Genomic DNA, 11,897 nt, shown 5'->3' on the forward strand with positions numbered 1-11,897 from the left:
TGCCGGAAACTCCGACACCGAGCCCGCAGAGGGTCCGGCGCGGGACACAGGGATGTCACCTCTTCCTGGAAACCTCTCACCGAACTAACCGCGTCTCTGTCGGAGACCTGCGTGCGCAGTGGACGCTACCACGCGCCCTGCTCGCAAATCCTCGCCTTTTGAGCGCGCAGCACGCTGTGTCGCCGCGGGAGCCTGTCTGTTTTTACTGTGAACTTCCTCGCACGCGCATTGAAGTCGCCAGCTACTCAACTGCTGAAAGAACGCGTTTTTTCAAATGTTCTTGTTTTGGTATCTTTCATATCTCGTGAAGGATCTGCATGCAGTGGTGTTTTTTCTATGAATTAAAAAAGAAGAGGCTAAAAACAATTTGACCTTCAAGATATCGGTAGGGAGAAAGCAAAGTGCGTACGAAAATGCTGGTCAACTACGTTTTATGGGTTCTCAGCGCGTTGATGTGCTTCGCCAAAGCCGCGACCATTGACGACGCAAAGCTGTACGCTCCAAACCCTCCGGTCACTCACCGGGCGTTCTTCACTATCGAGTACTTCAACAACGCAACTCAACAGGTCGAGGAGACAGATGTCACAATCGAACTGTACGGCACAGTGGTTCCCAAGACTGTGGACAACTTCGTGAAGCTGGCTAAGGGCGTCACTGCGGTGATGAAAGGCAAGGACGAAAAAAAGGACCGGTTCACTCTGGGCTACAAGAACACACTGTTCCACAGGATCATTAACGACTTCATGATCCAGGGTGGTGACGTGCTTCCTGACGTTGGACCCTTCAACACCTTCGGTGGCATGTTTTTCGACGACGAGAACTTTGACTTGAAGCACGACAGACCTGGGAGACTTTCCATGGCGAACATCAACAAGCCTGACACGAACGCGTCGCAGTTTTTCATCGTCACCAGCACCAGAGCGCTAGATGAGCTGGACGGGAAGCATGTGGTCTTTGGGCAGGTTGTCGCAGGCCTGGAGGGCTTGCTTGAGAAAGTGCAGTTTGTTGAGACCACCAAGGACGAATACAAGCCCAAGCACGACGTCAAACTGAAGTACTCCCTTGTCGAGGACTTGCAGATTTCCAACAAGGAACAACTACACGAAAAATACTTGCAGGATCTGCTCGCGTTCCAGAACGGAGACAGATCCAAGGGCTTGACCATGTCCACAACCATCAAGCAAGGCGCCAAAGAGGAAAAGATCATGCGCGAGCTCAGATACGAGGACTTGCACCACCCGCTGGTTAAGGTTGTGCTGGGCATGGTGCTCATCAGCGCTATCTACGTTGTTTCCAAGAACAGAAAGCGTATCTTCAGTAAGACAACCAAGATCGTGTCCATGAGACACGAGTGATGCTACACACTTAGCTTTGTAAATTCTTTTGATAGTTAGACACTAAACTTCTATAACAGTTTTGAGTATTTGTAATAAGGCCTCTCGAGATATGCCTTTTCCAATAAACACCATCTTGCAGCTCACGGCGCTATCAAGGCGTTTCCCTGGCAATACGTCGAAAGTTTCCCGAACTCCCTGTACGACCTTACAGTTATCCCCGACGATTATGAGACCTTTGGTCCTCTGGATTTCCCAGTCGCCCTCGAGGTCGTGTCCGAACCCTTTCCAATGCACCGTTCTCAAAAAGCCATCTAAGAATCTTTGGAACTCGTCTTCGTCTTTGAGCGCGCGGAACGTGAGTGTCACTGTGCGTATTCTGGGGTCATGCATGGTGCTGTCGCTGGAGCCTTCAAACTTGACAGACTCAAAAGCGTGCAGGTCCAATACCTTATCTAAGGAGACTTCACCAAAACTTGTATGATGTAACGAAGCTGCTGCGTTGATTTGCCGTACTCTGTTTTCTATTTCCCTGACTGCATCCTGGTTTGCAGCCGCACCAAGGCGGTCTATCTTGTTTATTAGAATGCAATCAGCGAGTGCAACTTGCAAATGCGCTATCGTGATGTTATCATCAGTAACAACCTTCTCGCCATGCCAGTGTGTTGCTGGCGATACATCATCTAAGCATGTCAAGATATTTTCCGCATCCAGAACTGTTACAATACCGTCAAGGTAAACATTGCTGTATAGGCCATCATCTTGCCAAAACATTTTGGCAATAGGCCTAGGGTCTGCGATACCGGAGGTTTCCAGTATAATGTAATCAATCTTTCCGGGGCACCTAGCTATCAAGCTCTCAATCGCCTTGACTCCCACGTCCTGTAGACTGCAACATAAGCACCCGTTCCCCAGGTCGAGCCACTCCTCGTATGAGTTTTCGCCGTTTCTGATGGTCATAGACTTCTCTATCTCACTGGAGTCGCCAAACTCATTCAAAATGACAGCAATTTTCTTGTCGGAGCCTTTGAGGGCAATCTTCTCAAGCAGCGTTGATTTTCCGGACCCCAAGTACCCCGTGATGATCGTAACGGGTACTCGTGGCGCCTCTGAACTGCCGGCTTCTTCGATTTGCGTGTTAGCTAACTCAATTTTCTTGTCGCTTACAATTGTTCCACCTCCATCACTCTTGATGCTGTTCAAAATGTCGCTCAGGTTTTCCTCATTGCCTTCGATTAACGAAGGTATATCGCCGTCCTCGTCCTCTTTGTAGCTGAAGTCTTTTAGCGCTGACATCTCTGGTTCATACGATTGAGACTGGCGATGAGATCTCAAATTCTGAGCATCTCTTCAAAATTAAGCTCGTGTTCAAAACGGACGAGAGAGAATTAACAACGGTAAGTTGGAAACAGTCCATATGAAGCTTGACGTGTGGGATGTGGCGCTGCTGGCGGTGATTTTTCTTCATTTGTGGTATTCTCCGTTTACTAAAGTCGAAGAAAGCTTCACCATTCAGGCGATTCATGACATTTTGAAATATGGAATTCGTGACATTTCAAAGTATGACCACCTACAATTCCCAGGCGTTGTCCCTAGGACATTCATAGGGCCGCTTATCATTGCTTTCCTCGCGAAACCTCTCGTTGCGGGCTCTGAACTGCTTTTTGGAAGTGACTCGGGACCTTCCAGTGGGCTAAGAACTCAGCTGCTAGTTCGAGGTGTCATTGGGTTTACCAATGGTCTGAGCCTAGTATTTCTCAAGCACCAAGTGCAGGCACTATTTGACCGAAGAAATGATGTTGCGCAGACCAAGAAAGAACAGGACGTATCGGAGACACCAACTAATTCTTATGTCGGGACCCTCTTCGCACTTTTTAGCACCACTCAATTTCACCTCATGTTTTACAGCTCCCGTCCGCTGCCTAACTTTGTCATTGCCCTTCCAGTGGCTAATTGCGCATTCGCGTTGATTATGGCGCATAGATTTGGCTCAGCAATTGCACTTCTCGGTTTTGCCAGCGTGGTTTTTCGTCTTGAAATGACAGCCCTGACAGCAGGAATTGCATTGTCCGTGCTTTGGTTTAAGAAGGCATCTTTGGTCCGTGTGATTGAGTTTGGTGCACTTGGGGTCATGTCGGGCGCCGCTCTATCGATCTTTGTTGATTCCCATTTTTGGCGATACTCAACTTTTCCTGAAGCAGATTCCTTTTTGTTCAACGTGGTGGCCGGCAAATCTGTTGAGTGGGGGTCTACGCCGTTTTATTCTTACGTTACAAGTTCCCTTCCATCGCTGTTTCTTCCACCCACAGCGCTGCTTTTGAACTTTATTGGCTTGAGAGCAGCTCCTCAGGAAGTTAAAATCGTAGCACAAGCTGCCTACTTCCATATCTTAATCCTGTCTTTCCAGCCTCACAAAGAATGGAGATTTATTATTTACGCGGTACCTGCTATTACGCTCGTTGCTAGTTGCGGGGCTTCTCGCATCTTTCAGATGAAGGGCTTTAAAGAAGCAAATTTGTTAAAAGCCGTCATATTGATCTCCTCTGTTGTATCCTTGGTTATAAGCGTTGCGTTTTCCTTCATTTCGTCTATGAACTACCCTGGAGGCGAGGCTCTGCAACAGTTCAATGAGTATGCTTCTCGCAGAAATGTCAGCAATACAGTAGTTCATCTCGATGTACCAGTGTGCATGACGGGTGCTACGTTATTTGGGCAACTAGAAGATGCCCATAATATTACCTATGACAAGACGGAGGATCTGGGTTCTTTGAGAAAGAACTGGGATTCGTATGACTTCTTAATTACATCAATTCCGGACCCTTTCGATTTTCCGGTAGAAAGCAATGACCAATGGGAGCTCCTCCATAGCACGAAAGCATTTTCCGGCATCAATATCCTTCAATTGTCGATTGTTCTAGAGAGTGAGCTTCGAGACAACTTCCCCACGCTAAAAATGCTTGTGTATACGCGTAGCCTTGCGCCTGTTGTTGATGCCATCAAAGGAGCCATTACAACGGACACCATTTTCACCTACAAGAGAAGCGGATCCAAGTTCAATACCTAAAGATTTACTATTTACAGACACCACTTTATATACGCCATAATGTACTTTGTGGCTTTCTTTAATGCATTCTCAGAACTTCGAGGACAGAGCCTCTTTGACCTGCCTAACAACGTCGCCTTCGATGATGATCTTCTTGGCCTGCATCATCACCTTGAAAGAATCTTTGGGCAGGTGCGACAGCCTCGCCTGGAGGTCGTTACGCAGCTGGACAGGATCCCCATGTATCTTGCGGATCTCTGTGACAACTTTCCCTCCCCTTTTGAAGTCTGTGTAGACTGGCAGGTTTCCTGTAGCGGATCTTTCAATAAAATAGGACTGTACACCAAACTTGGCAAATCCAACTAGTTCCTCCGGTTTCACGTCCTGCAGCCTTGGAAAGACACTAAACGTTTGCTCCTCGAAAGCTGTTGAAAGGTCATTGATCTCTTGCTCGGTCAATGCCGACAGCTCTCTGCCGTCGTCTAGCTTGCCGCTATTGATGTCGAGGCTAGATGATGCGAGCCTCATGGCTGGTCTTATCGTCTGTAACCCAGAGCATACCAGTCCTCCTTGATGTCTAGCGGTTCTGAGACCGAATCTAACCAACATATCGTTGTGCCAAGGGTTCTACCACAGTTGTGAACCAAGTTGGTGGGAGTGTTCACCGGCTTTGGCCTTCATTCGCGGTAAGGTCAAAAATTTCAGATTCTAGAGCATCCGTGGAACATGATACTCGATAATGGGCGACAGTTGGATGGTAAGCCTAGTGTAACAGGGCCTTCCTCAGGTAGTGTGGGCTACTTGCTCTCCATGTTGGCACTCTTGGTATTAATAAGTAATGTACAAATTTATATATTGCGTCTTTTGTAAGCTTTTAGGCTTTTTATCATTTAAATGAAATTCGATTAGTGAGTCCAGATTCTCACCATTTTGTCCTTCCCAGCACTGCAGACACGCTTGCCATCCACACTCCAGTCAACGGTGTAAACTTCATCCTTGTGACCTGGCAGGTCGACAGACAGCTTCTTTGTTCTGACATCCCAAACTTTCAAAGTAGTGTCCTTAGAGCAAGAAACTAATAGCCTGCAATCCGAGGACCATGCTACTTGATAAACACTGGCAACGTGGCCTCTGAAAGTCGCAATAAACGTGCCATCGCGGCCGTCCCATAGCTTGATAGAGTTGTCGAAAGAGGCCGAGACGATGTATCTGCCGTCAGGCGAAAATGCGACATGGTTGACCAACTTCTGGTGGCCTGTCATCCGCGTAATTGGTTTTGTGGACTTTATAGGATCCCACAAGTACATTGTAAAGTCGTCACTAGCTGTGACCATAAGTTCCTCAAGCTTCCCGTTTTTCTTTGCAATCTTCTCATAGTTCTCGAGCGCCTTGGCGCGGGCCTCTTCAGGGGAGCTTGGCTTCTTGCCTGTGTGGTCGAATGCACCAACCCTCAGTGCGTAGTCGGTAGAGAGCGACAAGTGGTTGATCCAGTGCGCGTGAGACTTCAAAATGTTGATGCACTTACCCCCGGCGTTCATATCCCAAGCGCGGATCGTCTTATCATGCGAACCACTGTACAAAACGCCGCGCCCACCCCACTTCACGCAGGAAACAGAGTTCGTATGGCCGCTCAAAGTAAACAGGCACACACGACGAGCGGTGTCCCAGATCTTGATAGTTCCGTCCTTTGATGCAGAAGCAAGGCGTGGTTTGTCGCCAGGCTTCACCAAATGGATGGGCTCCCAGGACAGGGACGTGATCCATTTTGAGTGCCCTCTCAGAGCGTCGCCGAAATTCTCGCCCTTCTCAGACTGCCACAGCCGTATGGTGTTGTCCATAGACCCCGTCGCGATCAGTTCTCCATCTGGAGACCAGGCCACGCATAGCACCCAGTTGAAGTGCCCCTTCAGAGTTTGCATGGGGGTGTTGGTGTTACAGTCCCAGATTCTAGCCGTGTTGTCGCCGGCGCCGGTGACCATTCTGCTACTAGTGTGGGGGGCGAAAGCAGAGCACAGAATCGTCGATCCGTGGCCTGCGATTGCCGACGAACTTCTCGTCACGGGCCGCACCTTAAACACCGCACGTGGTGTATACACAATCGTGATGAAGTCCTCGGTTGTCTTGTAGCCTGGCTTGAGGATAGAATTGTAAATGTTGTCCTTGATGTCCACCAACTGTTCGGGTTTTCCTTTTTCAGCGTCTACCATGCAGCTGAACGTGTAAGGAACTGGCTCATCAGTCTCACCATGAAGTTGGTTCAGCAACTGCTCGAGCTGCTGCTCGGTCATGGCTCCGGGCACACGGACAGAGCCTCCGACGCTTTCTCCAGTGTCGAAAGCCTGGAACTTCACTAGCACATGAGGAAGGTCCTCCGGAATCAAGTCCACTTGCCTAGGCTGCTGTGCCTGTCTCTTCTGCTTTTTTGAAGGCGGGGGAACTAATGTAGCCATGATTAGTTGGTGATTGTTGATGTTTCTCAGCGTTTGACGTACTAGCTCATCTCATCGCAGCTCATCGCCTAATCAATCACCCAAAATTTTCGCTCATTATGTACGCATATTTGAATAGGACTTGGGTAAGGTAGACTCGAAGCTAAAGAAGGCTTTGATAATACGTGTACTGCGGTGAGGCGGTACCGCAACACGCTCGAGCTGTTGCGGAGCTTTCCCAAGCTTCGACTTTAACCCTACGTTGTCCATTTTAATGTTTTCCCACAAAAAATTGACATTCGAAATTAAACAAAACTACAGGGGAACTTAGAGTATGAAAAGGTGTAAGAAACGTCAATTAATTGAATCGCACTTTTCAGGGATGATTCACGAGCCTCTCACTTAATAGTATTAATTTCCCTTCTGTTACAATTAAAGCTATTTGTTACAAACCTTTATAGTATATCGACAACTTCTTACATGGAATTTAGGCCTGGCTGCTTTCCGCTTCCTCGCCGTCCCCGAAGGCTAACTTGCGAATTTCGATCATCCACGGATGCACTAGCAATTCCATTGCGGTAGCACGCTTGTCTGGATCCTGCTTCAGACATTTGAGTAGGAAGTCCGTTCCTTGCGGTGAAATCTCGTCTCGCGAAGGCAGCTGAGGTACATGACCAGCGGCCACATGGTACATAATGGCCCACTCGTTATCTAAGTTGAACCATGGGCGTCTCCCGGTAGCCATTTCTAGAATAACGCATCCAAGCGACCATATATCCGAAGACCCGAATTTGCCCTTCTTTGCACCAGTGACGGACTCTGGAGACATGTACATCGGCGTACCCATCATGCTGTTGACACCATCAGTCTTGCCTTCGGATCCATTGTTAGCAACCTTGGTGCCGTTAGCAGCCAAAGAGCGAGCAGCGCCAAAATCAACGTATTTGATTACGCCATTGAAATCCAAGAGAATGTTCTCCGGTTTAATATCGCGATGCACAACGCTTGACTGGTGAAGATATGCAAGACCCTCGAGCATCTGCAGCGCGTAGACTTGGGTAACCATTTCGTCCTCGATTCTGCCATGCTCTAGAAGCTGTGCCAAAGACCCGCCCTCACAGTATTCCATAAAGAGATTCACCTTGTCACGATGAACCTCGACACCGTAATACTGTACCACATTTGGATGATTTAACATTTCTAGCACGCTCATTTCCTCCTTTATGGCGGGGAAAACCTGCTTCATTGTGTTTCTGTCCTGTATTTTGATTTCCTTGACGGCCAAAATCTCACCGGTATCTAGGTTTACTGCGGAAAATACTGTGCCAAACGCACCACCGCCAATGAAGTGGCGCTTTTGCCATCTGATCGAAACATTCGAGAGCGAAGACGCTAAAGACTGCAAGTACTGATTGTCTTTGTCTGACTCATCCAACACCTTCCCGATATGGCGGGGATTCCCCTTCAGCCTCTTCTCCAACTCATTGATTGCCTCTACTCTAACCTTGGAATTAACAGCAAGGATCGAATCGGTGTCATCCTCGCAAGTCCCGATATAAGATCTCACTTGGGGATGGTTGTTTTTCTCGGCCTCAAGGGTTCTAGCTCCCATAATATCAAAATGAGAAATTAGCAGAGACATACAGCCAGATATCTTTTCCTGGAGAACGCTAAATTGGTCCTCATCAAGACCTAGAATATTCCATCCTGTGGTCATTTGCATGGCGAACTCCATTGCGGGAACGCACCACCTGAATGTATGCAGGTCGGTCGGGTCACAGTCATCAACCAGAAATTTTATCCAATTAATGCTAATTCTCATCAGAAGCATGATAATTATGGACTTTTTCTCGTAAGTTGCCACATTAAGTCTTAAAAAGTTACGCGCAAAATCTCTACAGAACAGAAAGAGGTTGTTGAGAGTCTCATTGCCTCTGAATTCCTTCTGTATTGCATTTGTAACCTTCTGCATGTTTGCCAGGACTGAGTACGTGATGCGAAAGTATGCCCGGTTTATCTTTTGCAGTGTATATTCTATTGCATTCATGGAACACCGTCTTTCACTAAAGGAGACTGATTCTCCAACATAATGCTGGAACTTGTCAGATTGGTATTCCATCGCGTAAGTAGAACCCTGATTCAGAAGGACTAATGAGTCTGCTGGAAGCTTGATATCGAAATCTTGCATGGTTAGCACTTTATCCTCCGACAGGTTCAGCATTTCCCCTTCCCACAAGATAGGCTCTTTGGGGCAATAAGCAATGATATACCCAAGCGATTTCAGCTTCATCTCTAACTCAAATAGTTCGTCTTCTTCACTTTTGAAGTCTTCAAAAGGATTAGCATGTGCAGCAGCAGCGCGCCGCACTCTTCCGCCTGACGATTTATTTTGTTGCTCGGACTGGACATGATAGTATGCGACGCCATTGGCACAATACTCTTGGAACAGCGTAGCATTTTGATCCCAGCCGCTTTCTAGCGCATTGTAGACACTCAAGCTATTATTGATTTCAACATTTGGGATAAGATCAGATCCAATCTCAACATTGTGTAGTATCTTTAAAATCTCGTCATCAGAACACCCCAGTAACTCACTGCTACAAAAAAGGTACACGCCATTGCCTTCAAGTTCACCGCCTGTATAGACTAGAAAATGGCCGCTTTCTTTAAGGCGCTTCAGAAGCTCCTTGTTGTCATTCACTCTATAATTTACAGAGTTCTGAAATGCCTTAGTGAGAACATTTGAAAACCTGTTGATTTTTCGTTTGACCGTTCCACAATTCTCCATGGCTTGAACTAGCCACTTTTCCACGTCAGATTCTTTCTCAAAAGCAGGGGGATGGTTCTGCTCTCGCAGAATGTAAGAATGAAGTCTATTCAATAGCCTTAGGGTTAAGTGTGAAAATCCCTCCGCGACAACGTGCCCAGCACCGGGAATGAAACAGCCAACGTTTTTAAGCTGATCCCAGTATTTCAAAAGCTCTTCTGGTTCTCTAAACGTCTTGAAGGATTTCCTAGCGCTGTCGATTAGCTTCAGGTGAAGCAGCTTGAATAGATATACGATGGCTTCATTGACGGCATCATCAAAATCGGCGTCTATCTTTGTAGTAAACTCCCAATCGGAACAGTAAACGATGACAGTGTGCTTTATTTGGACTGAGAGACGGATGTAAGAACTGAAATCGTCTATCATCTGATCAATCATCATCATAGTTGGGTTCTGAAGCTTCTTCGCGTATTCTATGCGGATGAGAATAATCTCTTTGACTAACTTGAAGGGGAACATAAGAAGGATTTCAAGCTCATTGTGAAGAAGCGGCAGATTCATTTCTTTCACAGTTTGCGAGAGTGTGAAAATCGATACTTTGGCTTTAAGAATCCACGGCGCGTGCCTATAAAAGAGCTTTTTTTGAAATATGCTTTCAATATCCCTCTCTTTCAGTATTTGTTCAGCAAAGGGACGGTCATTTTTGTAGACGCCTTCAATGTCATAGAACGTGTTTGTGAATTTGACATCTAGAGAGTCATTACCTGTCCATTTTTTTAGCGCCTCAATCTCGCATTCGAAAGCTTGCTTCAAAGTCAAAAAAGTGTTCATAGCCGCAACTCGATGAATAAATTCTTCACGGCCGGTGACAGGCTTATCGTAGTGCATGTGTTGCTCCGTTCTCCAGTACGACGTGACTTGATGATATCTATCAATTAAAGGTTTTATCGTATTCACGGCCGTTTCGACGGGGACATCATCCGCAAAATTCATGTCCATAATCTCCTGGAAAACAGAGTCTGTAGAATTCCTGAGGTATTCAAGAGTCGTCTTTTCTTCCTCAATTGTCCTGCAATTCATCCAAGCTTTTAATTCGAGCCACAGCTCGTCTGCATATTGGCTGCTTGTGTTAAGGCTACCGCCTTGGTACGCAATCTTACTCTTTTCGCTTTTCACTATGTCACCTTTCAGAACGTTAGCCAACATTGCCTGCCACTCAAGCCGTTCTAAAACGTGAGAATTCTTAGCCAACCTTTGTAAATAACCATAGCTGTTTCCTTCAGCAGTTGGGGGTGCGGCAGCTGCAAACAACGTTCTTCCCGCGCTGGGACCAGAAGGAAGGCGCTGTTGAGGTCCTAGTAAGCCTTTAACGTCTGGGCTGTCTGGGTCTGCATTTCTCAGCCAATCCATCCGGGCAAGCAGAAACTTTGGGCTAATGGTGATAAGTTCGTCATCAAACTTTAACGCACCGCCCTTCTCCGTAGTGGTGAAGAAGTTGGTACCAAATGCTGACTCGTCAGCATCCGTGTCTTCCGCATCCGTGTCTGTCTCGTCCTCTTCATCATTTGCAGACGCCGCAATGCCCCGCGTATAGTAGTCATCGAGGTTACTGTTCTTCATACGGTTGAGGTACAGCTCTTCGTTGAGCACATACTGTTTTTGCATCGGCTTCAGAGATGTTGAGCTGCTCGACGTGCTGTGCCCTGCCCCTCCTTGTAAACTCATGTTCGAAGTGCTTTGCGAGTTGAGGGAAGCCAAGTTTGGCGGTAGGACAAGTGTAGGTGTCACACTGGCGCTAGATTCTGCGCTCTGTGTTGACGACATACGAGTGCTGCTGAGAGAGAGAGAGTTTGCTCTGTGTTGGCGACCCGGTGAGGTAACGCTCATGCTCGAGCTTGCACTCATACTGCCTCCGCCACCGCCAGCAGTATTTGAGCTGGGACCAGAGACCGATGGATTACGACTTTTGCGCCCGCCGGGTGGACCTGCCATGCCCATTGAGCTGCCCATCGCATTTGCCATCGCTGTTCCCATTGTGTGTTTGGCAGAAGCGCTAAGCTTCATAGTACTTAGGGGCGAGCTACCCGCCGCAGCTGGTGGGCTACGAAGCGAGTTAGCCGTATAATATCCAGGTGAGCGCGGGCCCTGACGAGAAGGCGAAAATGACCTTGAGGGGCCCGTTCCAGGGCCTCCAGACCGCAGTCGAGTCCGTGCTTTGTGTCGCCCCGACGGTGCACCACGATCCTCCAGGGTATAGCCCTGTTTGAAGCTAAAGTAGTCCTTCTCTGCCATGTTTTGAGTCGTTTTCCAGGTGTGGTTAGTTC

The 11,897-nt window shown here is 47.6% G+C and overlaps 6 protein-coding genes across 6 annotated transcripts; 2 read left to right on the top strand and 4 right to left on the bottom strand.

Annotated features, from left to right (window-relative positions):
• Positions 1-413: 413 nt before the first annotated feature.
• KLTH0A06666g (peptidylprolyl isomerase) lies at positions 414-1,355 on the top strand (the record flags this gene model as incomplete). The annotated part of the gene is made up of 1 exon (XM_002551701.1): positions 414-1,355. The coding sequence occupies one exon, from the start codon at positions 414-416 to the stop codon at positions 1,353-1,355; it is 942 nt and encodes a 313-aa protein (XP_002551747.1).
• A 42-nt stretch (positions 1,356-1,397) lies between these two features.
• ZNG1 (GTP-dependent zinc transferase) lies at positions 1,398-2,630 on the bottom strand (the record flags this gene model as incomplete). Its single annotated transcript, XM_002551702.1, has 1 exon — positions 1,398-2,630. One exon carries the CDS (start codon positions 2,628-2,630, stop codon positions 1,398-1,400), a length of 1,233 nt encoding a protein of 410 aa, XP_002551748.1.
• A 121-nt stretch (positions 2,631-2,751) lies between these two features.
• On the top strand, positions 2,752-4,398 carry ALG12 (dolichyl-P-Man:Man(7)GlcNAc(2)-PP-dolichol alpha-1,6-mannosyltransferase; the record flags this gene model as incomplete). The annotated part of the gene is made up of 1 exon (XM_002551703.1): positions 2,752-4,398. One exon carries the CDS (start codon positions 2,752-2,754, stop codon positions 4,396-4,398), a length of 1,647 nt encoding a protein of 548 aa, XP_002551749.1.
• A 69-nt stretch (positions 4,399-4,467) lies between these two features.
• IMG2 (mitochondrial 54S ribosomal protein mL49) lies at positions 4,468-4,986 on the bottom strand (the record flags this gene model as incomplete). Its single annotated transcript, XM_002551704.1, has 1 exon — positions 4,468-4,986. One exon carries the CDS (start codon positions 4,984-4,986, stop codon positions 4,468-4,470), a length of 519 nt encoding a protein of 172 aa, XP_002551750.1.
• Positions 4,987-5,282: 296 nt separating this feature from the next.
• Positions 5,283-6,827, bottom strand: RSA4 (Rsa4p; the record flags this gene model as incomplete). The annotated part of the gene is made up of 1 exon (XM_002551705.1): positions 5,283-6,827. One exon carries the CDS (start codon positions 6,825-6,827, stop codon positions 5,283-5,285), a length of 1,545 nt encoding a protein of 514 aa, XP_002551751.1.
• A 466-nt stretch (positions 6,828-7,293) lies between these two features.
• Positions 7,294-11,865, bottom strand: SSK2 (mitogen-activated protein kinase kinase kinase SSK2; the record flags this gene model as incomplete). The annotated part of the gene is made up of 1 exon (XM_002551706.1): positions 7,294-11,865. The coding sequence occupies one exon, from the start codon at positions 11,863-11,865 to the stop codon at positions 7,294-7,296; it is 4,572 nt and encodes a 1,523-aa protein (XP_002551752.1).
• Between the last annotated feature and the right edge of the window lie 32 nt (positions 11,866-11,897).

Source organism: Lachancea thermotolerans (assembly GCF_000142805.1).
Source record: "Lachancea thermotolerans CBS 6340 chromosome A complete sequence".
In the NCBI taxonomy this organism is placed as follows: Eukaryota; Fungi; Ascomycota; class Saccharomycetes; order Saccharomycetales; family Saccharomycetaceae; genus Lachancea; species Lachancea thermotolerans.